Source organism: Neoarius graeffei, chromosome 24 (assembly GCF_027579695.1).
Source record: "Neoarius graeffei isolate fNeoGra1 chromosome 24, fNeoGra1.pri, whole genome shotgun sequence".
Lineage (NCBI taxonomy): Eukaryota > Metazoa > Chordata > Actinopteri > Siluriformes > Ariidae > Neoarius > Neoarius graeffei.
This window is the reverse complement of record NC_083592.1, coordinates 6,495,068-6,518,828: the sequence shown is the minus strand read 5'-3', so window position 1 is coordinate 6,518,828 and position 23,761 is coordinate 6,495,068. Positions and strand designations below refer to the sequence as shown.

The 23,761-nt window shown below is 42.4% G+C and overlaps 1 protein-coding gene across 2 annotated transcripts in view; it reads right to left on the bottom strand.

The window, feature by feature from the left end:
- The window catches only part of LOC132872792 (class I histocompatibility antigen, Gogo-B*0101 alpha chain-like), a 38,533-nt gene extending 18,350 nt beyond the window's left edge, over window positions 1-20,183 (bottom strand). For both annotated transcript variants that reach the window (XR_009651487.1, XM_060907879.1), the window contains exon 1: window positions 19,912-20,183. Coding sequence is in view for 1 of the 2 variants with exons in the window: in XM_060907879.1 (XP_060763862.1) it covers window positions 19,912-20,035 (124 nt within the window). In the remaining variant the exon portion in view is untranslated. The remainder of the gene's footprint in view (window positions 1-19,911) is intronic.
- Window positions 20,184-23,761: the final 3,578 nt, after the last annotated feature.

Here is a 23,761-nt window from a genome sequence, read left to right as displayed (position 1 = left end):
ATTGTGTAGTGTAGTAATAATAACCATAATAATAATAATAATAATAATAATAATAATAATACGACGGATATTAAAGTTGCTATTTTTTATTCACAGAAGAGCATTATTATATTATATATTAGCATTAAAGAGGTAGGCCACTTTGTAGGAGGCGAGCTGGGCATTGACATTGACAGACGCAACTTTAGTGAAGTTCACCCATTGTGCCTGAAAGTTCAAAAGTTTCTGCCGAAAGAATTCAACCGGCTTGTCCTTGTGCTCGGGGTGTGCCGTGTCCAGGTGACGCTTCAGCTTGTTTGGCTTTAAACTTTCTGTCGCCAGCACCTTCAGACAGAGAACACACTGCGGTCGTTCCTCACCACCCACCAATGTGCTCGTAAAGCCCATTTCGATGTATGCATCATCATACTGCCTTATCTTTTTCGCTGCCGAAGTGCATGGGAACTCGTCCTGTGCAGCAGCCTTGCGTTTTGTAGGAAGCACGCGTAGAAACTTGTCCATGTTGTCAAAGTCGCCGTCCGATGTTTTGTTCTGAATCTCAAAATAGGGACCCGTTTTATACAGTTTGTATTTCACAGGAGGAGGGTTTGCTAATAACAATATCAGAGCAATCCAACAGATTGGCGGTTTAGCATAAATTGAATGGAATTAATATTCAAGGGCGGAGCCCTTCTAATGACCGTGGCAGCTATACACTGAATGAAATTCATATTGGAGGGCGGGGAGCGATTATGGAGTGAAAGGGGGTGATTGGGTTCTATATAGAGATCTTGCAGTCACGTGACCGGAAAGTACACAACCGCCATCGTGTCGGTCAAAAACACCGCTGAATACTGCTGCGCTCGTGTACAGAATGGATCAATTCCAACCGACGGACTACACGGCTCATTTTTCTAATGAACAGATAACTAGATATATGTCTAAAATAAACGATCTACAGATTTGTGACCCTTATGGCTTTCCGGACGGAGTTTTCACGACCGGATTTTGAACTGCCAGTGGAATACCCGGACGTGTATGATTACCTCATATTAACTTTCCCTCGCTGTTCAGTGGTGAAGCACTGCGTGCTTATAAATCTCTGCACAGTTATCTCTACAGAAATTCAGGATTTGTCAGCAACTCAGATGTGGCATCTTGTAAACAAGAAAATGATCCTCACTGGCTGGGTAAGTTACTTAAGTATTGAGTATAGCACTGACCAGCCGATTATAGAATAAGGTAATTCCAGTTGTAATTCCAAATCATCCGTCTTGTTTACATGGATCTGGCGTTGGAGAGGTAGAGGCTTAGCAGTGGAGATTTGAGTGGCTGTTTTCTGAGTTTAGTCAGCAGGCCGGCTCTGCCTGCAGCCTCGCTTTTGCTTCCAGCGCCTCCTTCCAATAACAATCCACGGAGACCCCGCTATCTCATCCGGAATGTTTTTTTTTTTTTTTTTCTCGTCCGGAATGTTGTGCATGCGATGGAAATCGCTACAAACCGTCATTTTCTGCTGGAAACCAATGTCCAGTAAGTCCATATGGTTGTAGTGGATATTGAAGTCCGGTACAGACGAACAACACGCAAAAATACACACAAAAAACAAAAAACGTGCACACGTAGCGAGAGCTTGTAGCCGCAGCCGTTGTAGTAGAATTGTATATAGTAGGGTTTTCCAGAAGAAAAGGTAGAAGTAGGACCAGAAGTAGAAGGCGGAATATGGTGTTTGACCGACACGATGGCGTCTGTCACAACCTGGATCGGCTGTGACGTCACATGCAAGATCTCTATAGACTGATTTAATGACTCTCTGCCGGCTGACGCATTACCAACATTCTGACGCCATTCAAAACATTCCAATGCCCGTTTTTTTTTTCTGTGTCATGCAAACAGTCCCGTCTCTCCGCGACCCTCCTGGAGTCCCTCCGCGACCCCCAAAGGGGTCGCGACCCCCAAAGGGGTCGCGACCCCCACTTTGGGAACCGCTGAGCTACACCTCAAAAGAAAAGCTATGGAGATTTTCCATGCACTTACATTAAATAACTAAAAGTACCTCACTTTGTGTCACTCCCAGAATATATGAGTGTCTCTTCTTATTCTGCTCACTGTAGTTTATTCCCCCAGCTGTGAATCTCTTCTGAATTCCAGGAGTCTCTCCCTTGCTCGATGAGCTGCTTTGTCGCCGGTGCTGATGGTTTTCCACGAGAGTAGTTCACCCAGGCGTTCCTCCATTATTTTCATTGCGTTCGGACTCTTTGCTTTCACCGTCACCTGAAATCCACGTCGATTGAGATCCTCCGCTGCTTCTTCTGCGTTCTCGTATGATCGTTGACCAGATTCCCAGTGGATACGCATTTTAGTGTAGGGAGTTTGGAAGCGGATGCCCTTTTCTCTCAGGACAGATTTGATCGGGCCATACGCCTTTCGTTTCTCTAAGACGTCTGCTGCACAGTCATTATCAAAGTAAATTCGCCACCCATCTAGCTCAATCTTCTTCTGCCAGCCCTTTTGCAGAACCAATTCCTTGACGAGATATTGCAGAAAATTCACTATTAGGGATCTGGGTGCTGACCCTGCTGACGGTTTTGGAGCAAGAGCTCTATGCGCTCGTTGGATCTGTAGGTCCATCCCAGGGGGGAGTTCGAGCTGTTCACTAAGCAGTTTGTTCACAAAATCAGTGACTGATTTCCCCTCTTTGTCCTCTGGTACTCCATAAATGTGTAGATTGTTTCGCCTGGAGCGACTCTCCAAATCAGTCATTTTATCTTTCATTTCGATGCTTTGCCTTAGAGTCACAACCAGAGCGTCTTTGAACTCCAGGCAGGTTGACTTCAGATCGGCTATGCGTGATTGTGCTTCAGTAATGCTAGCATTCTGAGTCTGTAGCTATCTCACAACGTCATCTTTAAACTCAGCAAAGTTATCTTTCATAGTTTTTAACACTTCACACTTGAAAGCATTTAAGTCCCGTCTCATTTCTTCCTTCAGGCTTTTAAATTCTTTTGAAAGTTGTGAAAGATGTTCGATAATAGTCTTTTGGTTACTTTCATTTTCTCCACACGCGGTTACCTCCTCTCCACCATGCTTCCCGTCTCCAGTTTTTGAATCCGTCCTCATTTTAGTTCTGTTCAACTTCTTATCACTTTTCTGACTCTGTTGCATTTTTCCTCCCTTTGTCGATGAATCTGAACAATCTCAGTACCTTATTATCTCAAGGAGGCTTAATTTTCTAATCGACTATGAGGAGCTCTCCTCTTACACGTCCATCTCTCTCTAGCGCCACACAGAAAGTCTCTTGAATGTATTTTCTTGAAGTTATTGCTAAGGAATATAATAATGTCAGCATTGTCTGGATGAAGAGCACACCTCTTTTTGTTGATGACATCCCCTGCTGTTGGGAAAAAAAAAAAAAAAAGTGCGCATGCCCCGAGTAACTGGAAGCGCCATTTGTAAATAAAAACGTTTTTGGTTGGAACAGGTTGCAAGCATGAATTTTCGTCGATTTCCGGCATGAAACATGCTTTAAATCAAGTGAAAATTGATGACAACCTGCTACAGAACCGGGAGATATGCATGAAATGTGTCATATATGGGATTTTCGATTTTCAAGTGAGTAAGCGATATCGTATCGTACCCCCGAAAATCGTGCATGATCGAGTATCGCGAGCTGTGAGCACAGCCCTACTATTTTGTGAGCTATACAGAACAATACATATACAATACATACAAAACATTTGAAATGAAATAACTTGAAAAATATATAGGAAGGGGGTGGCTTATTCTGTTATTTCTTGTCCTTACACTAGTGTAGCCATATTTCCATTATCTGTTTTTGTTGTTGTTAGGCTTAACAGTTTTAGTGCAATTGTAGTAAATTAGTTTAGAGTTTAAAGAATTAGTTTTAGTGCTCCCTCACTCTAATGCCAATACAGAGAGGGTTTTCTCCATGGTTGGCTTAACTAAGACCAAGACCAGAAACAACTTGGCCCTTGACAGAACTCTCTCCTCAATCATGGCTGTTAAAATGGCAGGCCTGAAACCACTGTGTTTCAAGTGGGAGCCCCCTACCCCCGTACTGAAGGCCTCAAAATCTGCCACCAACACTTACAACACACACCAATCATACCCCCCTCTTCCACCCCCCCGTGCGCCGCCGCCGACACCCCTCACCAACACCACCCCGCCCTTCCCGACAAAATGTCACTCTGAACTGACTTCAAAATTTGAGAGCCCTGCGTATCTGTGATTGTGTAGGCGAGAGCTGCATTTTCCTGTTGCTTCACTGTGTTCGTTTGCTGCAGGACTTCCGGGTTCCTGGGTCAAAGGACCCGAACTACGGCGGCTGGGGTGGCTTTGTAGTGCCAGTCTCGGGCACGCGCACCAGCTCGTGCATTGATTGGAGTGGTTTCACCCAATGACAAAGTGTGGAAGTCCGGGGCGGATCATGACAAAGTATTTTTGTTGTGATAATTACTTGAACTTTTATTTTATTATTATAATTTATTTTGTGGTAAATTTCTGCTGCTACTTTGGGAAACTGGACCCAATAAAACATCTTATATTAAAAAAGTTCTATCTTTGACCATTGTCCATCAGATGATTTGTACAGTAAGAATGTGTTAATTTTTTGTAAAATTATTTTAACAATGATTTAGCATTTTCTATCCATTTATTGGCCAGTTTCACTGTCAAAAAAGCCCAAAGTCCGTCAGCTTGGCGGCCCCCAAACCCCTGCCACCATCTTTTATTTTTGAAAAGTGAAGAACCCTGCAAGAGTGCTCCGAGAGCACAATATCCCCCGCTGGCAACTCGGCCATAACTTTGGTAAAATGCGATTGAATTGAACAACATTGCAATATGTGTATTACTGACACAAAGAATCCTGTCAAGTTTCTTTAAATTCCTCCAAAAACTGTGAGAGGAGTTGATTTCAGAATGTGAGCACCCTTCCCAGGACGGGTGGATGGACATCGCCACGACATAATCCCCCTTCAGAACTTTTGACCAGCGGGGGATTAAAAACTCAATCTTAAAGAGTATTACAGGTGAAATACTCACCGGAGAAAGTAACATTACAGACAGGTGGATAGAATATTTCCAGGATTCGTTAAACATCAAAGAGCATGGCGTACAAAGTCACACAAGAATCAGAAAAGCAGACAGAGGAAACATTCTGAAATGATGGAAGACATGATAAGCATGGAAGGACTAGAAACAGCCTTGAGATTGACAACAATAAAGCTCCAGGCCCGGACACGATTCCCATTGAAATGGTCAAAGCAGGAGGTGCTCTCATGAAAGATGTTACAGGATCTTTTCAATCATGCATAGACAGCAGGGTCAGTACCCGAAGAGTGGAACCAGTCTGTGATTTGTCCCATCTTCAAAAACAAGGGAAATCCATTAGACTATATGGATTTCAATGAGTCCTGTTGGAAAATTATATGAAAGGAGGCCAAGAACCCAGATAGAAAGTACTCTCTCAGAAAGCCAGTGTGGTTTCCGTCCAGGGAGAGGAACAACAGACCAGATCACTGCGTTGAGGCTAAAACCTGGAGAAAAGCTGGGGATATGCAATCAACCAGCATATCTGCTAAAGGTGGGCGATATACATCATCCACAATAATATCTTAAAATGTTGTTTTGATGATATGCAATTTGACACTGAGTATTTTAACTATTTCGGAAAAAAAAAAAAAAAAAAAAGGCGCATTGAAACTCCTCATTCGCCGAATGTGTGCTGCAGAAGCCATACAGCAGGCAGCGCTCAGTCACAAGGTCTTCGTGATCACGTGATCTCTCACCAGCAGCCTCGGCGGCAACACACGGATCAGAGTCGGGCATGGTTATGCCAATTCGGAGGAAACATGCAGGAATCTCCGCCCCCCGCAGCGACCTCATTGGATGATTTAGTGGCGAGACGTGGGTCTACCTCTCTAGCGTGGAAGTGGTTTGGTTTTGACAAGACTGACATAGGTCAAAATACAGCTATATGCAAGATATGCCAAAAAACTGTTGCCATGAAACTCAGCTCTACAACCAACCTGTTCCACCACTTGTGAACTAACCACATGAAAGATTATGAGGAATCAGGGCTCGAAATTAACTTTTTTTCTTTGTCCCCCCCAGTGGTCCCGAATTCTGTGTTGTATTGTCCCGAATGGAAGCAATAGTGTCCCCATTTTTTTCTTCTCTGAAATAACCAGTGGTTAATATTATCATATGAAGTTACTATTATATTTGTAACTATGCGATTTTGAACCCTTTATATCATTTTTACAATAAGTCACAAGACACAAGCAACACATGTCCTATACATCATCTACTTCAAAATTACAGTTATTGCATTTTCAGTTTATTAAACTTTGGCGATCTCACTGTATGAATAGATACCTGTTTATTTAAAGGGGCCAACTAGCTCATTCAGAAAATGTTTCAACTCCCTACATCTGCAGTACACTTTAGTTGAAAATAAGACCCCTTTTATGTTCATTTCATCTACTTATACCTTGAATATCTGTTGGCACTTATAAGGCCAACTTATAATTTTCACCATTACCGTTATCCATAGCCCTGTGATGACCTGGCGACTTGTCCAGGGTGTACCCCACCTTTCGCCCGTAGTCAGCTGGGATAGGCTCCAGCTTGCCTGCGACCCTGTAGAACAGGATAAAGCGGCTAGAGATAATGAGATGAGATCGTTATCCATTTTATGAACTTTCCGTTACCCATTTTTATGAACTTTCCGTTATCCATTACCGTTACCCATTTTTATGAACTTTCCGTTACCCATTTTATGAACTTTCCGTTATCCATTATCGTTACCCATTTTTATGAACTTTCCGTTACCCATTACCGTTACCCATTTTTATGAACTTTCCGTTATCCATTTTATGAACTTTCGCTGCCGAAACGTGGGTGCAAATGTTAGCAACATCAGCATAGTGCCAGCAGGTCCTAGCCTAGCTGTGCTGCTGACTGACTAAACTTTCTGAATTAGAAAAACAGCAAGAAAACTCACTTATTCTGTTGAACGGTATCTTCCGTCAATATCATCCACATCATTCCTGTTGTATTTTATAACGTGTCTAACAGTGTTCATTAAGTTCATTCAGTTGCTAGCGTTGCCTGCAGACCAGGCGATGACACTTTGGATCCTGAAGGTCCCGGAGACGTTATGTCTGGGCTTTCAGTTTCTTCCCCGCGGTCGGTCCGCTTCAACCACTTCAGCATTTTTGTTCTGGCAAGAGTCGGCGCAGCGTGTGCGGTAGCAATTCCATTCCAAGTCCATATAATGCGGACACCGGCCGAAGATTCTAGAACAGAATGCGCTGCTCTGTAGCCTACTGATGCAGGTGCATCGAAAGTGTAGCTACTATGTATTTTTCGCTGTTAACGTTTTAAAATTAAAATTGACAAATTAGGTGAATGTGTTACGGCTTTGTAAATAATATTAATGTAGAACTTTTTTTCTAGATCTATTTTTTTCCATTGTCCCGGGATTGTCCCAGATATGATAATTTTGTGTCCCGATGACATTTTTTATGGTCCCCGGGACGTCGGGACACCGTTAGTTTCGAGCGCTGTGAGGAATATGAAAAACTTTGTGACTCCACAAGCACTACTGCAGCCAAAGAAAGATGAGTAAATCTGCACAACACTCAACAAACCCTCACTGAGTCATTCAGCAGAAACGCGTCATACGATAAATAGTAAACGATGGCAAGACATCACGAACGTCATAACTAATTTCATAGCTAAAGAAATGCCGATTCAAGTTGTGGACAGCGAAGGCTTTAGACGTCTTGTGAACATCCTAGAGGTCAATTTCCCCAGGCTGGTGAAACTGGCCAGAAAATGTCTACGCATCCCTGCCTCAAGCAGCCCTTCAGAGGGGGCATTCAGCACAGGTGGAAATGTTGTAACCCGTCACAGAGCTTCACTCGAGCCTGATACTGTGGACAGATTGGTGTTTTTGGCTCATAACTTAAAGTTAATAACCTGTGCATGTGAACAGTTGGCCTACAATTTTTTCTGCAGAGTTCCAGCAGAATGTTGATGTCAGTGTGTGCTGTAGTCACAATACTTGGTATTGTTTGTCTATTTCATTTCAAATTGTGGATTTTGTTTACATTTTAATGACATTTGTTTACAATTTTTACTGTATTTTTGTACAATACCCAAGATAATATGGAGCAAACCTGTTTTGGCATATTCTCCTGTTATGGTTTTGTGTGATTTATGGCAGTGGTTCTCAAAGTGGGGTCCGCGGACCCCTGGGGGTCGGTGGCGCGTTGCCAGGGGGTCCGTGAAAAAATTTGCTACAAAATAATAAACTTCTCTTATGTGGAGAAAAATACGGAGCCCCTCTGGTAACATGGGTGAAAAAAAATATTCTGTGGCCACGAGTTAATAACACGTGGGAACGAGATCCTATTCCGTAGTAAAATGCTACAGTATTCGCCCAATCGCATTATTCTCTTTATTCCCGCTCGCGGGCGGCACGGTGGTGTAGTGGTTAGCGCTGTCGCCTCACAGCAAGAAGGTCCGGGTTCGTGCCCCGTGGCCAGTGAGGGCCTTTCTGTGCAGAGTTTGCATGTTCTCCCCATGTCCACGTGGGTTTCCTCTGGGTGCTCCGGTTTCCCCCACAGTCCAAAGACATGCAGGTTAGGTTAACTGGTGACTCTAAATTGACCGTAGGTGTGAATGTGAGTGTGAATGGTTGTCTGTGTCTATGTGTCAGCCCTGTGATGACCTGGTGACTTGTCCAGGGTGTACCCCGCCTTTCACCAGTAGTCAGCTGGGATAGGCTCCAGCTTGCCTGCGACCCTGTAGAACAGGATAAAGCGGCTAGAGATAATGAGATGAGATTCCCGCTCGCATAACATAGCTAGGATAGCTTGGTGAGCTGATTGAAAGGCAGCAATCAGAGTTAGAAAAAAGAAAATGGATAGATTTTTGAAACAGACGAGTAATGACACTCCCAAACCAAGCAAAGAAAGAAAATATGATGAGACTTGTATAGAATTTGGCTTCATTGAAAGCAGCGGAGGAAAGCCAATGTGTGTGAACTGTCTCCAGGTGCTAGCTAATGAGGCTATGAAGCCAGCCAAGCTAAAGCGGCATCTGTTAACAAAACATCCGGAATACATCAACAAACCAAAAGAGTTCTTTCACAGAAAAGGTGAGGAATATTTCTCTCAGCGAACAAGACTAACCAAGCTGGCAGCTACATCAGAGAGGGCGCAGAAAGCTTCTTATTTGGTAGCCCAGCGTATAGCTAAGTGTAAGAAGGCTCATACCATAGCAGAAGAGCTGATCCTTCCATCAGCAGTGGATATGTGCGAGGTTATGATCAGAACAGAGGCAGCTAACAAATTGAAAACGGTACCACTCTCCAACAACACCGTAAGGCGAAGGACTGATGATCTCTCTGATGACATCTTGTCATAACTTCTAGGTAGACTTCGCTGCAGTGGTCAATATTCTATTCAGCTGGACGAGTCTACTGACATAGCTAGTGCAGCTCAGCTCATCGCTCTTGTCCGCTATCCATGGGGAGAAACAATTTTAGAGGACTTTTTGTTCTGCAAAGCGGTCCCAGGTAGGGCAACAGGAGAGAAGATATTCAGGCTCCTGGATGAATTTATTAATGAAGCTGGGCTGAGCTGGGGTAAATGTGTCGCAGTGTGCACAGATGGAGCGGCAGCGATGACTGGCCGAAAGAGTGGTGTTGTTGCTCGCATAAAGGCTGTCAACCCAAATGTCAGGTCTGTGCACTGTATGCTTCATCGGCAAGCGCTCGCCTCCAAAGCCATTGAACCTGACTTGCACTTGGTGCTGAATAAAGCTGTGGCTGCAGTTAATTTTAAGTCAAGGGCACTGCAGACACGTTTGTTTGGGCAACTTTGTTGGGAGATGGACGCAGGCCACAACACACTGCTTTATCATTCTGAAGTGAGGTGGCTCTCTCGCGGAAAGGTACTTCAGCGGGTGTTTGAGTTACGCGCCGAAATGTCAGAGTTTATGTGAACAGACAAGCCCGATATCGCAGAGTTTTTCTCTGATCCTGTGTACGTTGCTAAGTTGGCCTATCTGGTGGATGTTTTCAACGCCCTCAATAGCCTTAACCTCTCCATTCAAGGACCAGGGATGTGATTTGGGGCTGGTGAAATTATCTGAAAATTTTAGCCGGGGGTCTGGGGGCCGCAGGCCCCCAGCTGGTCCAGGGCAGTGCCCTGGTGGGGGGACAAGGGAGGGCGAAGCCCCCCGAAGCTCCTGGGTTCTGGGGTTTTCTGACTTAAAAATTGTACTAAAATGGCAAGCAAACACACAAGAAAAAACTTGTCATGATTAACAAATTCAAGCCAATTTAATGGTCAACATGCAACTCTGAGCCCCTATAGTAAATTCAATGATTCTTAACTGACAAAAAGCCAAAACATGAAACCTAAAAATGTCATTCTAAATTAAATCATCTGCATTAGAATAAATAGAAAATTGTATAAGGAAAAACAAAATTTATACTTTCAATTACTGTAGAAGTTGAACATACCTAAATGTGCCTTTTCAAACAAACATGATGCAACATAAGAATTCATCCACCATTATTTATTAAACTCTATTGCTCCTGGTAGTCTCCCGGTTTGCTTCTTATGTATGGCAACTTCTAATATTTGATTAAGTTACTGCACACCCCGTTTAGACAGGGTAACAGGATTGACACAAAAAAATTAGTCATGCATAGACTACTTACCAAAACTGAAATTTTTAAGTAAATATTCTCAGATTCAGTTCATTCTGCCATCCATATAAAAGGTGAGAATATGTAGATCCTTGGCAACAAATAATTTCAATAATAGCTTTTGGGAGCATTTATTTTTGTTATGTGATTAATCACGGTAACAGAACTGACACAAACCTCTGGGACAGGTACACAAATTAACAAAAAATCGAAAAATCTCTTTTCTTAATGGCATTTTCAATTTGTGACATCATATGTCCATTGTGGTTTCCACAGTCTTGTCGTTGAACATGAAAAAAAGTTTCAATTCCACCTTTGTCTAACATTAAGAATCATGTCTGAAAAAAAGTCTCTTTTCAGTGGAACAGCCATTTTTGCTCATTTTCAACCCTAAAATTTGCTACAAAATGCACATTTATGAACCAAAGTAGTCAAATTTTGAAATGCAAGGTAGAACTGATAATGTTTTATCATACGAGACCATAAAAATTTTTTAGAAATCTCAAAATGTAAACAAAACACGTCCGGACAACAAAAAATACATTTTCTGTGAAATTGACTCATATACAGAACTGTACAGTGTTCACTCACTTGAGGATTTTTATATGCAAGAATAAAAATCACTTTTTCACTAAACAACATTCACAAAAAATGTGTTTGCAATTAATTGGGCTCCACTGTTTTTATCATTTCAACCGCGCATCAGACCCTCGGCCAATTGAAAATGTCTTTCATGCACTTTTCTCCCTCATGAGAATTTTGAAAAGTTGGCAAGTATGTATTATTTGCACTAACATTTTAATATTGAATAAACAAATCAAAATTGTGTATAATTACCTTACATCCACGCTGTGGGAAAAGTTTTGAGCGAAAATTAAAACTAACTTCGAGTGAAAAAGGTGAAATAATCTGTGATGAAGTTGGCAGAGACTCTGAGGTAAAGTGAGAGGAGGGGGGAGGGGTCAAGCATCACTGCCGCCTCACAGACTCACTTTCCCGGGTTAAACTCCCACCGCTCCCCCTCTCTCTAGCTTTTGTTTTGTTTTCACTGAGTAACCATTTTGATTTGTAAACTAGAGCCGTGATTTAAACTGCTGTTTCTTCGGACGTAACTAAAACAAACTGAAATAAAAACCACCCCTTCTTTTCTCCTCAGAAGGTTTAGCCTCCGATGCTAACCTTTTCGCCACAGCTTTCATAGCGTGCGCATGCGTATCCAGGACGCAACAGATGGCGCGAGGCCCCGTTGCCACGGCAACCTTCGTCACTCTGTCGCACGTGCAGTAACGCCATCACCATTCACAGGCTTATTATGGGGAAAGAAATGAGCTGGGTTGTTTTTTCTTCTTCCCCAGGTTTATTTACTTTAAAAACACACACCAAACTGATGATCAGGTGCATCTTTACGCTCGATCACGGAGGCTGCCATCTTTCAACTCTTTGTTTGAAGCGAGCTTACATACAGCTATCTAACAGGCGCGTTCATTGGTTGTTACAGAGCGATGGGCCAATCACGTACCTCGTTTCATCTCAATGACAGAATTACTGAAAGTCGGAACGAATAGGATATGAATGCGGATTTTTGAGCGAAAAATCGGAAAATTTTTTTTTTTTTAAATTTTGAGGTGAAAAAAGCGGAATTCCGCGAATTCGCGGAAAAATCACATCCCTGAAGGACGCTATGCCTCCATCCTTGAAGTAAGCGACAAACTCACCGCCTTCATGAGGAAAGCAGAGCTGTGGCAAAGACGGCTACAAGATGGAGTGACATGTTCCCGCAGCTCACAGAATTTCTGCTCGCAAACAACCTGCCTGTGACTGTCGTGAAAGAGGTAGCCACCTCTCACCTCACTGCTCTCAGCAAGCACTTCACCTCATATTTCTCAGATGTAAACACTGATGCCTGGGACTGGGTGCGAGATCCCTTTGCTCCAGCAGCTACATACAGCCTTACAGGCAAAGCAGAGGAGGAGCTGGTGGACTTATCTTGCGATCACTTTGAAGGCCAGAGTCCAGCAGGTGAGCCATGCAGAGTTTTGGCCCTCCCTAGCATTTGAGTATCCTGAACTCACAGCACATGCTATGCAGATATTGCTCCCCTTTCCTACTACCTACTTATGTGAGTCATCTTTCTCTACTTTGACTGCAATGAAGACCAAGTACAGAGCTCGTCTCCATGTGGAGAGTGATCTTAGAGTCTGTCTATCATCCATCACCACCAAGACTGGACAAACTGTGTAGTGAGAGACAGGCACACCCATCTCATTGATGATAATGATACTGTTGCATTCCCCCTGACCCCCACCCAAAACCACCAACAATATGGTTAATCAGATATTTTCATAGTATTAAAAAAGTTATCTACTGTTGTCAATCTCACTTGCTCACTCTCCAGCTGCCCCCACCCCCAAAAATAGTTAATCATAACATTTTTAGTTGTAATGCATGAAATATTTCTAGCAGTTTGATTCTCTTACTGCAGTTTGATGCCCGTTACTACATTAGTGCTTTTTCATTGTTTTTTGATGGTTAGTATATTGCCATTCATTTTACACCATGAGATCAGTTTGCATTGAGTGTTTGTCAGTCTGTTATCTATTCTGATGAGTTCTGAAATGTAATCCCATCAATGTCAATAATCAATACTAAACTAAAATGGAATTCTATTTGTTTCACGGTATATTGTTCCAACATACACACATTTTTATATATATATATATATATATATATATATATATATATATATATATATATATATATATATATATATATATATATGTGTATGTGTGTGTGTGTATATATATATATATATATGGTGAAAGTAAGAAATACCGTTACCGACTTGCTCAACTAAGACTGATTTGACTTCACTGATTGTGGGTTGACTTTCATTAAAACAGGATGGGTAACACTTATGTACCACACATGTACATGCATGCATTTTCACTGATAAAACGTAAAAGGCTCATTAAATAATCAGAATAGCAGAACAGTTATCATGCTAGTATGCTAAAAGCTAGCATGCCAACATGCTAATGCCAACATGTTAACAACTAGCCTGCTAACTGTTAGCATGCTAGTTTGCTAACATGTTGGCATTAGCATGTTGGCATGCTAGCTTTTAGTATGCTAGCATGATAGCTGTTCTGCTACAGCTCAGCAAGCACACTGCATTTTCTCTGCGGAAATGCAGTCTAGTTTATGTTTAGAACCCTATAATTAAGACCTTGTTGAATAAAATGTGGCTACTCCTCCCCCTATTCCTGGGTTTCTATCCTTGCGTACTGCCATATATCCATAGATAATAAAATCAAGTGATGGTTTTAACCAGGTTTCTTGAACACAAATAATGTTTGGTTTAACATACTGCTTTTCAATAACATGTTTAAATTCTTGTCCATTAGCGATTAAGCTCCTGGCATTCCACTGTAATATGGACAGAACCATTAAACTCCACCACCACATGATTGCTGACTTTCAGACATTCCTGCTATTAATACTGCATTGATCGACTCAAATGATATAGTAGAGCAGATAAGCAGATGAATCGTGCACAAGATGATAAAAGCATGAAACTTTCAGGGTTTGTTCTTGAGGGCATAACAATTAATTTAAGATCTGGAGGCGCTCTCAGTTTGACCTTGGAGGTCAATTAGAGGTCATTGAGGTCATCAATAGGACATTTCTATGCATGAGAGCTGAAATGGGTGTGTTTTTGGGAGCAATTTTGCTAAAAATGTACAGTAAGTATAAATATGCATGTATTAAGGCATAATCAAGTAAATAAACATACACCCATAGAGGTAAATGAATGAAATAAACAAAAAACGTAATAATGTAAAATTGGGAAATGGCAGATGAACTGTAACTGATAGATACCCAGGTAAACTACATAAATTTAATCATTATATATAAATCTCCTTCTCACCCCCGGCGGGGGGTGGTATCCTCAAGCTCGGGTCCTCTACCAGAGGCCTGGGAGTTTGAGGGTTCTGCGCAGTATCTTCAATGTTCCTAGGACTGCGCTCTTCTGGACTGAGGCTTCAGATGTTGTTCCTGGGATTTGCTGGAGCCACTCTCCCAGTTTGGGGGTTACTGCCCCAAGTGCCCCCACTACCACGGGGACCACGCAACCCTTGACCTTCCACATCCGTTCCAGCTGCTCTTTCAACCCTTGATACTTCTCAAGTTTCTCATGTTCCTTCTTCCTGATGTTGGAGTCAGCTGGGATCGCCACATCTATCACCACCACCCTCTTCTGCTCTTTGTCCACCACCATGTCTGGTTGGTTAGCCAGGATCTGTTTGTCAGTCTGGAAGCTGAAGTCCCACAGAACCTTGGCCCTGTTGTTCTCAGCCACCTTCTGTGGTATGGCCCATTGGGACTTGGGTACTTCTATTCCATACTGGTTGCAGATGTTCCTGTATACTATCCCTTGGTTGTGCCTCTCCATGTACGCTGATCCAGCTAGCATCTTACACCCTGCTACTATGTGCTGGACTGTTTCAGGGGCTTCTTTGCACAGTCTGCATCTTGGGTCTGATCTACTCTGGTAGATCCTGGCCTCTATGGCTCTTGTGCTTATGGCCTGTTCTTGTGCTGCCATGATTAGTGCCTCTGTGCTGTCTGTCAGTCCTGCATTATCCAGCCACTGGTAGGATTTCTTGATATCAGCCACTTCCTCTATCTGACGGTGGTACATGCCATGTAGGGGTTTGTCCCTCCAGGTCGTCTGTTCCTCCTCCTCCTCTGCACTCTCATCAGGGTTCTGCTGCCTGAGACATTCACTTAGCAGTTCATCCTTTGGGGCCATCTTTCTGATGTATTCTCGGATTTTCGATGTTTCATCCTGGACCGTGGTCTTGACGCTCACTAGCCCTCGGCCTCCCTCTTTCCGCTTAGTGTATAGTCTCAGGGTGCTGGACTTGGGGTGGAACCCTCCATGCATGGTGAGGAGCTTTCTAGTCTTAGAAGCCACAGATATCAAGAGATAGATAGATAGATAGATAGATAGATATTCAAATCATGACTTAAACTTTCATTGCCATATCATATCATGGCAATGTCCTCAGCTCTCCTGTTGACTGTGATGCAAGTAATTTGGTTCCATGCACTCGAGGAGGCAGACAAGGCTATTGCTTCATGTGGCAGATGCTGCTAAAAAGGGACTTAAGAACGTGTTAGTTAGAACAGTGGATTCAGATGTGGTCGTCTTGGCAGTACCTGTATTTCAGAAAGTTGACCTTGAAGAAATGTGGATAGCCTTTGGAACTGGTAGCACTTTCTGCTATATTGGCATCCACAAGGTGGTTGCTGCTCTTGGTCCTTCCACTAGCGATGCTTTGCTCGCATTTCATTCTTTCACTGGCTGTGATACAACATCAGCATTCTGTGGCCGTGGTAAAAAGACTGCTTGGGACACGTGGCTTATGAGCAATTCCAGCGTTATGGACGTGACACTTGAACTCAAAATGGCAACAAATGACCCAGTGCATGTTTTATTGTCTCCCAGTATTTAAACAGGTGTTGCATATTTTAAGGCTGTACCATACTGGAGAAGTGATAGAACAAGAACAATTCCCATAGTACATCTAGGGCATGCCAGAAAATGCCAATAAAAGATGCGTTATGGATGTGACAGAAAAAGTATCACTTTTCTTGGGTGACTGTACATTTTTATCAAACTCTGTGAAATTGTAAATCTAATGTCGAAATGGAGATATCCATTTGATAGAGGGGTCCAAGGTGAATATTAAAAAATCTTTGTTTAAAATATTTTGTATTTCATGCAGAGTTTCGGAAGGAAATGTCAGCGTTATGGATGTGACGCGTCTGAAATAGACATGGCATATGTTTAGAAAATCAGCAATTTAACCACCATAACCCTTTGAAAAACTCTAAATATCAGCTAAAACTATCAAAGTTCTTAAATAATATTTAGGATGGCTATTGTTTTGCTGTTTTGTGGATTTTAGCATACATTTCTGTGGCTTGTGGCAATAATATAGAATTGTACATGATCAAAGTTGATTTTAGCTTGGGTTTTACATTATAAGAAAGAAAGACTGACAGTGACATATTAGGTTGGTTACAAATTGGTTCAACTTATTCACATCTGTAAAATACAGGCCTAGGTGAGATCTCTGGGAGTGGTTTTGATGCTTTACATGTTGCTTTATTTTTGCATGGTGAGACTGACATTTACATGGAATTGCCCATATGTACCCAGAAGTCACGGAGGCTTTTCACGAAATGTTGCAAATGCCACAAGAACTGAGTGACCTGTCTTTGTCACAGCTGGAACGCTTTGTTGTTCTCATTTATGACAGAACAAGTGCATGTGTAGGTGTCAATGAGGCACGGAAACATCTTTTCACACGAAAGTCAAGATCGTTGGAAAACATCCCCCCTACACAAGCTGCTTTGAGACAACACATCAAACGAGCCATGTATCAGGCTCATGTATGGAACCTTGCCTTGGTTATTAGGCCCCAGTTGCCAAGTCCTTCAGACTGGGGATGGGTTAACAGTGACGATGGATGGCAGCCACTTTGGACAACACTACCTGAGGCCTCACAGTCGTGCTATGAGCTTTTGCATTGTGGTTGCAAAAAGGACTGTTGTGGTCACTGCAAATGCAAAAAGGCAGAATTGAAGTGTACTGCCCTTTGTGCATGTTCTGGAGACTGCAATGATTAGAATACTCACATTAGGCCTGTATCACTTGTATCACTCATTTGGAAGTCATTGCTTGGCAATATGCTACAAAATCATAAAAGTTGTTGAAATTGACATAACACATCATATATTTTAGAGTGACCTTCATCTTAACCTTGACTTCTAAGTGTAATATCACTATAAATGGACCCTCATGACCTAGAAAAATGGAAATCCACATGTAATTACAATCTGTCACACTTATATGATAAAATGCCCCAATTTTTAATCCTGTCCATTGAAATTGCACATAACAAGGGTCGATGACCTCTAAATGACCTCCAAGGTCAAACTGAGAGCACCTCCAGATCTTAAATTAATTGTTATACCCTGGAGAACAAACCCTGAAAGTTTCATGCTTTTATCATGTTGTGCACAATTCTTATGTTTATGGAGCACTTGCATGTGACGTCACAGCCGATCCAGATTGTGACAGACGCCATCTTGTAGGTCAAACGCCATATTCCGCCTTCTACTTCTGGTTCTACTTCTGCGTTTACTTCTACCTTTTCTTCTGGAAAACCCTACTATATACAATTCTACTACAACGGCTGCGGCTACAAGCTCTCCCTACCTGTGCACGTTTTTTATGTTTTGTGTGTGTATTTTTGCGTGTTGTTCGTCTGTACCGGACTTCAATATCCACTACAACCGTATGGACTTACTGGACATTGGTTTCCAGCAGAAAATGACGGTTTGTAGCGATTTCCATCGCATGCACAACATTCCGGACGAGAAAAAAAAAATAACATTCCGAACGAGACCAGCGGGGTCTCCGTGGATTGTTATCAGAAGCAAAGCGAAGGAGGCGGCGCCGGGAGCAGAAGCAAAAGCGAGGCTACAGGCAGAGCCGGCCTGTTGACTAAGCTCAGAAAACAGCCACTCAAATCTCCACTGCCAAGCCTCTACCTCTCCAACGCCAGATCCATGTAAACAAGACGGACGATTTGGAATTACCTTATTCTATTCTATAATCGGCTGGTCAGTGCTATACTCAAGTGACTTACCCATCCAATGAGGATTGTTATTTTCTTGTTTACAAGATGCCACATCTGAGTCGCTGACAAATCCTGAATTTCTGTAAAGAAAACTGTCCAGAGATTTATAAGCACGCAGTGCTTCACCACTGAACAGCGAGGGAAAGTTAATGAGGTAATTATACACGTCCGGGTATTCCGCTGGCAGTTCAAAATCCGGTCGTGAAAACTCCGTCCGGTAAGCCATAAGGGTCACAAATCTGTAGATCGTTTATTTTAGACATATATCTAGTTATCTGTTCATTAGAAAAATGAGCCGTGTAGTCCGTCGGTTGAAATTGATCCATTCTGTACACGAGTGCAGCAGTACTCAGCGGTGTTTTTGACCGACACGATGGGGGTTGTGTACTTTCCGGTCACGTGACTGCAAGATCTCTATAGGGCCTTAACAGCTCTACTCTATTCTACTCAGTTCCTCTATTCCAGGGCTTTTCAAAGTGTGGGGCGCACCTCCCCTAGGGGGTGCCAGAGTTCTTCGGGGGGGCGCAACATGAGGAAAAATAAACCAGAATAAGTTACTATTGCGGACATTTAGCGAACTTCAGCTAGCCTTTGCCAGAGACAAAATGGATCGATTTTTAATACCTAAAGCTACAGTGAGTGAGGAGACAGAGTCTGGGCCAAGCAAAAAAAGAAGGAAGTGACCACGATTATTTAAAGTTTGGATTTTCATGGACTGGATCTGAAGATGCTCCACTGCCACAGTGTGTTGTCTGCCAAGAGGTGCTAGCTAACGATGCTATGAGATGTTTAAAATGTGTAAAACAAAAAGGTTTAAAAAAAAAAAAAAAAAAAAAAGCACAGATGTTTAAAATGTGTAAAAAAGTGTTTTACAAAGCACAGATGTTTAAAATGTGTGAAAAAGAGGCTTTAAAAAGCACAGATGTTTAAAATGTGTAAAAAAAAGTTTGACAAAGCACAGATGTTTAAAATGTGTGAAAGAGGTTTTAAAAAAAGCACAGATGTTTTAAATGTGTAAAAGAAAAAAAATGTGTACAACAACCATTTTTTAAAATACGAATGGAACATTAAGTATAGCAACAATAAAAATGGTAAGGGGGGCGCTGTTGTTTATTTGCTCTCGGGGGGGACTGACTCAGCCTGCAGTGTGAACGTAGCCAAAATGGCGGTCTGTCAGGGAGCGGCTACTGCGCGTACCGGAACTCAAGCCTCCGCCAAGGCCAAATATCGCTCCGTTAGGGGCAAAGAAACTAAATTCACCGAGTCGACTCCGCTCCAGAATATAATGTGTTCCTCTTTGGCCCCCGCTACACCTTTCCACCCAGTTTCAGTACCTGGCGCCCCTGATAAACACCTTCAGTACCACATTACACTTCTTTATTCCCCGGAGTGAGCTGTGTAATTTACACTCTCTCACTACTGACACACACACACAGCTTTCAATGAGCTGATATTTTACATTTCTAAACTCACCTGCTGATGAAGGATGAACAGGAAACAGGAGGAAAAGCAGAACTTCCGGAACTGTCGGGCTCCATGTTTCAGTCCCAACATTTCCCAGCAAAGAGGCGAAATAAACAAAAATAAACAATTTCATAAGTAAACTTTAGTAAAGTTCTGTCTATAGGCGGTAACACACTGAAGTAAAGGCGGATGATCCTCAGTGTTCATAGTTTTAGACCGTCAGTAACATTCACACTGCTCATCTCCGGCTGATGATCTTCTTCTTCAGTCAGGTTTATGTGGCAGTTGGCAAACGCAGTGCATTACCGCCATCTACAGGACTGGGGTGTGTACACTTGAATTAAATTACTTACACTACTTATAATGTGCTATGAAAGAGAGATGTAAATGAGGAGAGGATGCGAGAGCCAGGGAGAAAGAAAAAGGAAAAAAAAAATTCCAACTGAATATCAGATAAATAATTGCATAATTAAACAAAAGTAGATCAAAGAAACAAATGACCAACTGCAAAACGTGAAAGCTGAAATCTCCTAGATGCGCTTAGATAGTTGACTGTCCCTGAGAAATGCTAATACTGCATCAGTGATGTGTTTGGATCTAGGCTCAACTAGTAGATTTTCTAATGACAGTGTCAGTTTAGATTTTTCCACAGCCTTTTTCGGTCCTTCTCTTTGCCTTGAATAATGCGTACATTTAAGTAAAACATGCTCTACATCTTCTGTCCCTCCACAGTGCTCACACAAACCAGTAAGATGTTTCTGAATCTTAAATAGGCTGCTATTCAGCCCTGTGTGGCCTATCCTTAATCTGGAAAACCATACCTCTTCCTGTCTCCCAGCATAACCTGATTTACTGAATGTAACATGGCTATGTATCTTATATAGATGTCTTCCTCTCTTCTCTTCCTTCCATTCGGCTTGCCAAAGTTTACTCACGTTGGTGTAGATTAAAACCTTAACTTCTGGCCGGCTGAGGGGAATTACAAGTTGGACTTCAGTGTTTGTAGTAGCCTCCTTTGCTAGCCTATCTGCTGCCTCGTTGCCCTCCACTCCCCTATGAGCAGGGACCCACACAAACTGGACATGCAGGCCTTGTTGAGTTAGTACAAACAATATTTGATTGATCTCATTTAGTAAGTCCTGCCGGCATGGTGAGGAACCATTTTCTATAGACAGTAATGACGACATTGAGTCTGAACAGATCACAGGCTGAAGAGTCTTAAAATCCTTAAAATCCTCTATCCATTGGAGGGCAAGTATGATGGCTGACATTTCCACTGCAAGGATAGACAAATGGTCAGAGCTTCTCTTTTTAATTGAGATATTAAGGTCTGGTATGTGCACTGCTGCCCCTGTTCTGCCATCAAGATCTTTGGATGCATCTGTATAAATGAGTGTATGGCCATAGAACGCTTGCTGCAGATATTGGTCAACATCCCAATATATTCCATTATTTGCAATTTTATTTTTTGCTTCAAATATTACAGAGGGTATACCAAATAGCCATGGAGGGGTTCTGCTTAAAGGAACTGTGTCGCAACAAGGAACGTCACCAATTTCCAACTCATTCGCCCAGTTGTTCCCTCCCCAACCAAAACTGTTGTTCTGCGATTTACCATATTCCCAACAATCCAGTAGCACCTGTTTTGTAGGGTGTGACTCTTCATGCCCCCGTAAATTTGTCCAGTACGCCATACTGAGCTTAAGTCGCCTAAGGTGTAGGGGCATTTCCCCTGTTTCAATTTGTAATGCTGGTATAGAGGATGTTCGAAATGCACCACTACAAATTCTCAAGCTTGTAGAATGAACTTTATCTAGGCCGCTGAGCAAGGTCTTAGAAGCCCCCATGAAAGCTACACAGCCATAGTCTAACACCGACCTAACCAAGGCAATATAAATTCTTCTCAACGCAGACCCTGTCGCTCCCCAGTCAAACCCTGATACACATTTGAGAACATTCACAGCCTTTTTACATTTCTCCATGACTTTCTGGATATGTTCCCTAAATGTTAGCTTGACATCGAACCATATACCCAGATACCTAATAATGCATGTTTGGGAAAGAGTCTGACCGTACAATCGAAGGTCTACTGTAGGATTCACTCTTTTCTTTGAAAAACAAATAACTTGTGTCTTTTCCACCGACAGCCTGAATCCCCACTCTCCAGCCCACCTTTCCACTATATTAATAGCCCCCTGCATCTTCTTTTTCACATGGTCTACATTGCGGCCCCTCATCCACAAAGCCCCATCGTCTGCATACAACGCTCTATGAACAGCAGCATCCTCAATGCCACAAAATATATCATTAATCATTATATTAAATAATACAGGGCTACACACACTCCCCTGCGGCGTTCCATTCTCTATTTGATATCTCCTAGACAGACTTGTCCCCACTCTCACTTCGATGGTCCTATTTCTAAGAAAGTCACGTACCCAGTTAAACATTTTGCCCTTAATGCCCATCCTATGCAATTTCAACAACAGCCCTTCTTTCCACAACATATCGTATGCTTTCTCTATATCAAAAAAGATAGCCAGCACAGACTCCTTGTTAACCTGTGCCTTTCTCACTTCATTCTCCAGGCCCAGGACAGAATCCATGGTAGTGCGCCCACTGCGGAATCCACTTTGATAACATGAAAGAAGGCCTCTTTTTTCAACTTCATAGGTCAACCTCTTAGTCACCATTCTCTCCATGAGCTTGCATAAATTAGACGTCAGAGCGATTGGTCTATAACTTTTCACATTAGACTTATCCTTACCTGGCTTTCCAATGGGAACCACAACTGAGTGTTTCCAACTCACCGGTAACTTTCCTTGTTTCCAGACCTCGTTATACAATTTCAAAATCATAAACTTAGCCATAACATCTAATTCCTTAATCATTTTATAGCACACACCATCCTTCCCTGGTGAGGTATTCCTAACTCCAGCCAAGGCTCTTATGCACTCACTCATTGTAAATTCCCTATCCACCACACCATCACCAACATGTTCCCTCTCCAGGATCTCCTTGTTGTCTTGTATAATCTTTCCCCTCCGAGATAGTTCTTCGCCTGACAAGTTTCCTGAGCTATGTATTCTAACAAAGGCTCTCGCCAACATTTCCGCCTTTTCCAAGTTTGTTACTGCTTCACTTCCATTATCTTTGATCACCGGTAAGGAGTGATCCCTCCTAATGCCCCCCATCTTCCTAATCATGCCCCACACATCACTGACCTTAATATCTGCCCCTATTTGGCTGCAGAACGCTCTCCAATAACTCCTTTTTGTGTCTTTAATAATTCTTTTAACTCTGGCCTGAGCCCTTTTATATTCCAATAGGTTATGATAAGTATGACTTGCCTTTAAAACCTTGAAAGCCTTATTCCTGATCCTAATAGCATTTGTACACTCATCAGACCACCAAGGTACCATCTTCCTTCCCTGCCTTCCAGAGGACCTACTTCTTCAGCTGAATCACACAGTATTCGTGTTATTATAGAATTTAGCTCGTCCACGTCATCAGTGAGTACAGGAGGGAGCTGCATAAGCTTAGCATTTACAGTAACACTATACAGTCCCCAATCTGCCTGCTTCAACTTCCATCGCGGAAACCAGTTCTCCTCCAAACAGATATTTTGATCTCTAATCATTGTAGTTATGACATAGTGATCACTGCCAAGAGAATGGTCAGAAACTTCCCATCTGCTTACGCCAGCTATTGGCCCAGAAGTAAATGTGAGATCTATTGCCGATTCAGTTCCATGCGCAGCATCATACCTTGTACTACTACCATCATTCAAACAACTGAGGTTAAAATCATCCATGACTTCCTCAACAGTGATCCCATTTACATCAGTTTTTGTGCCCCC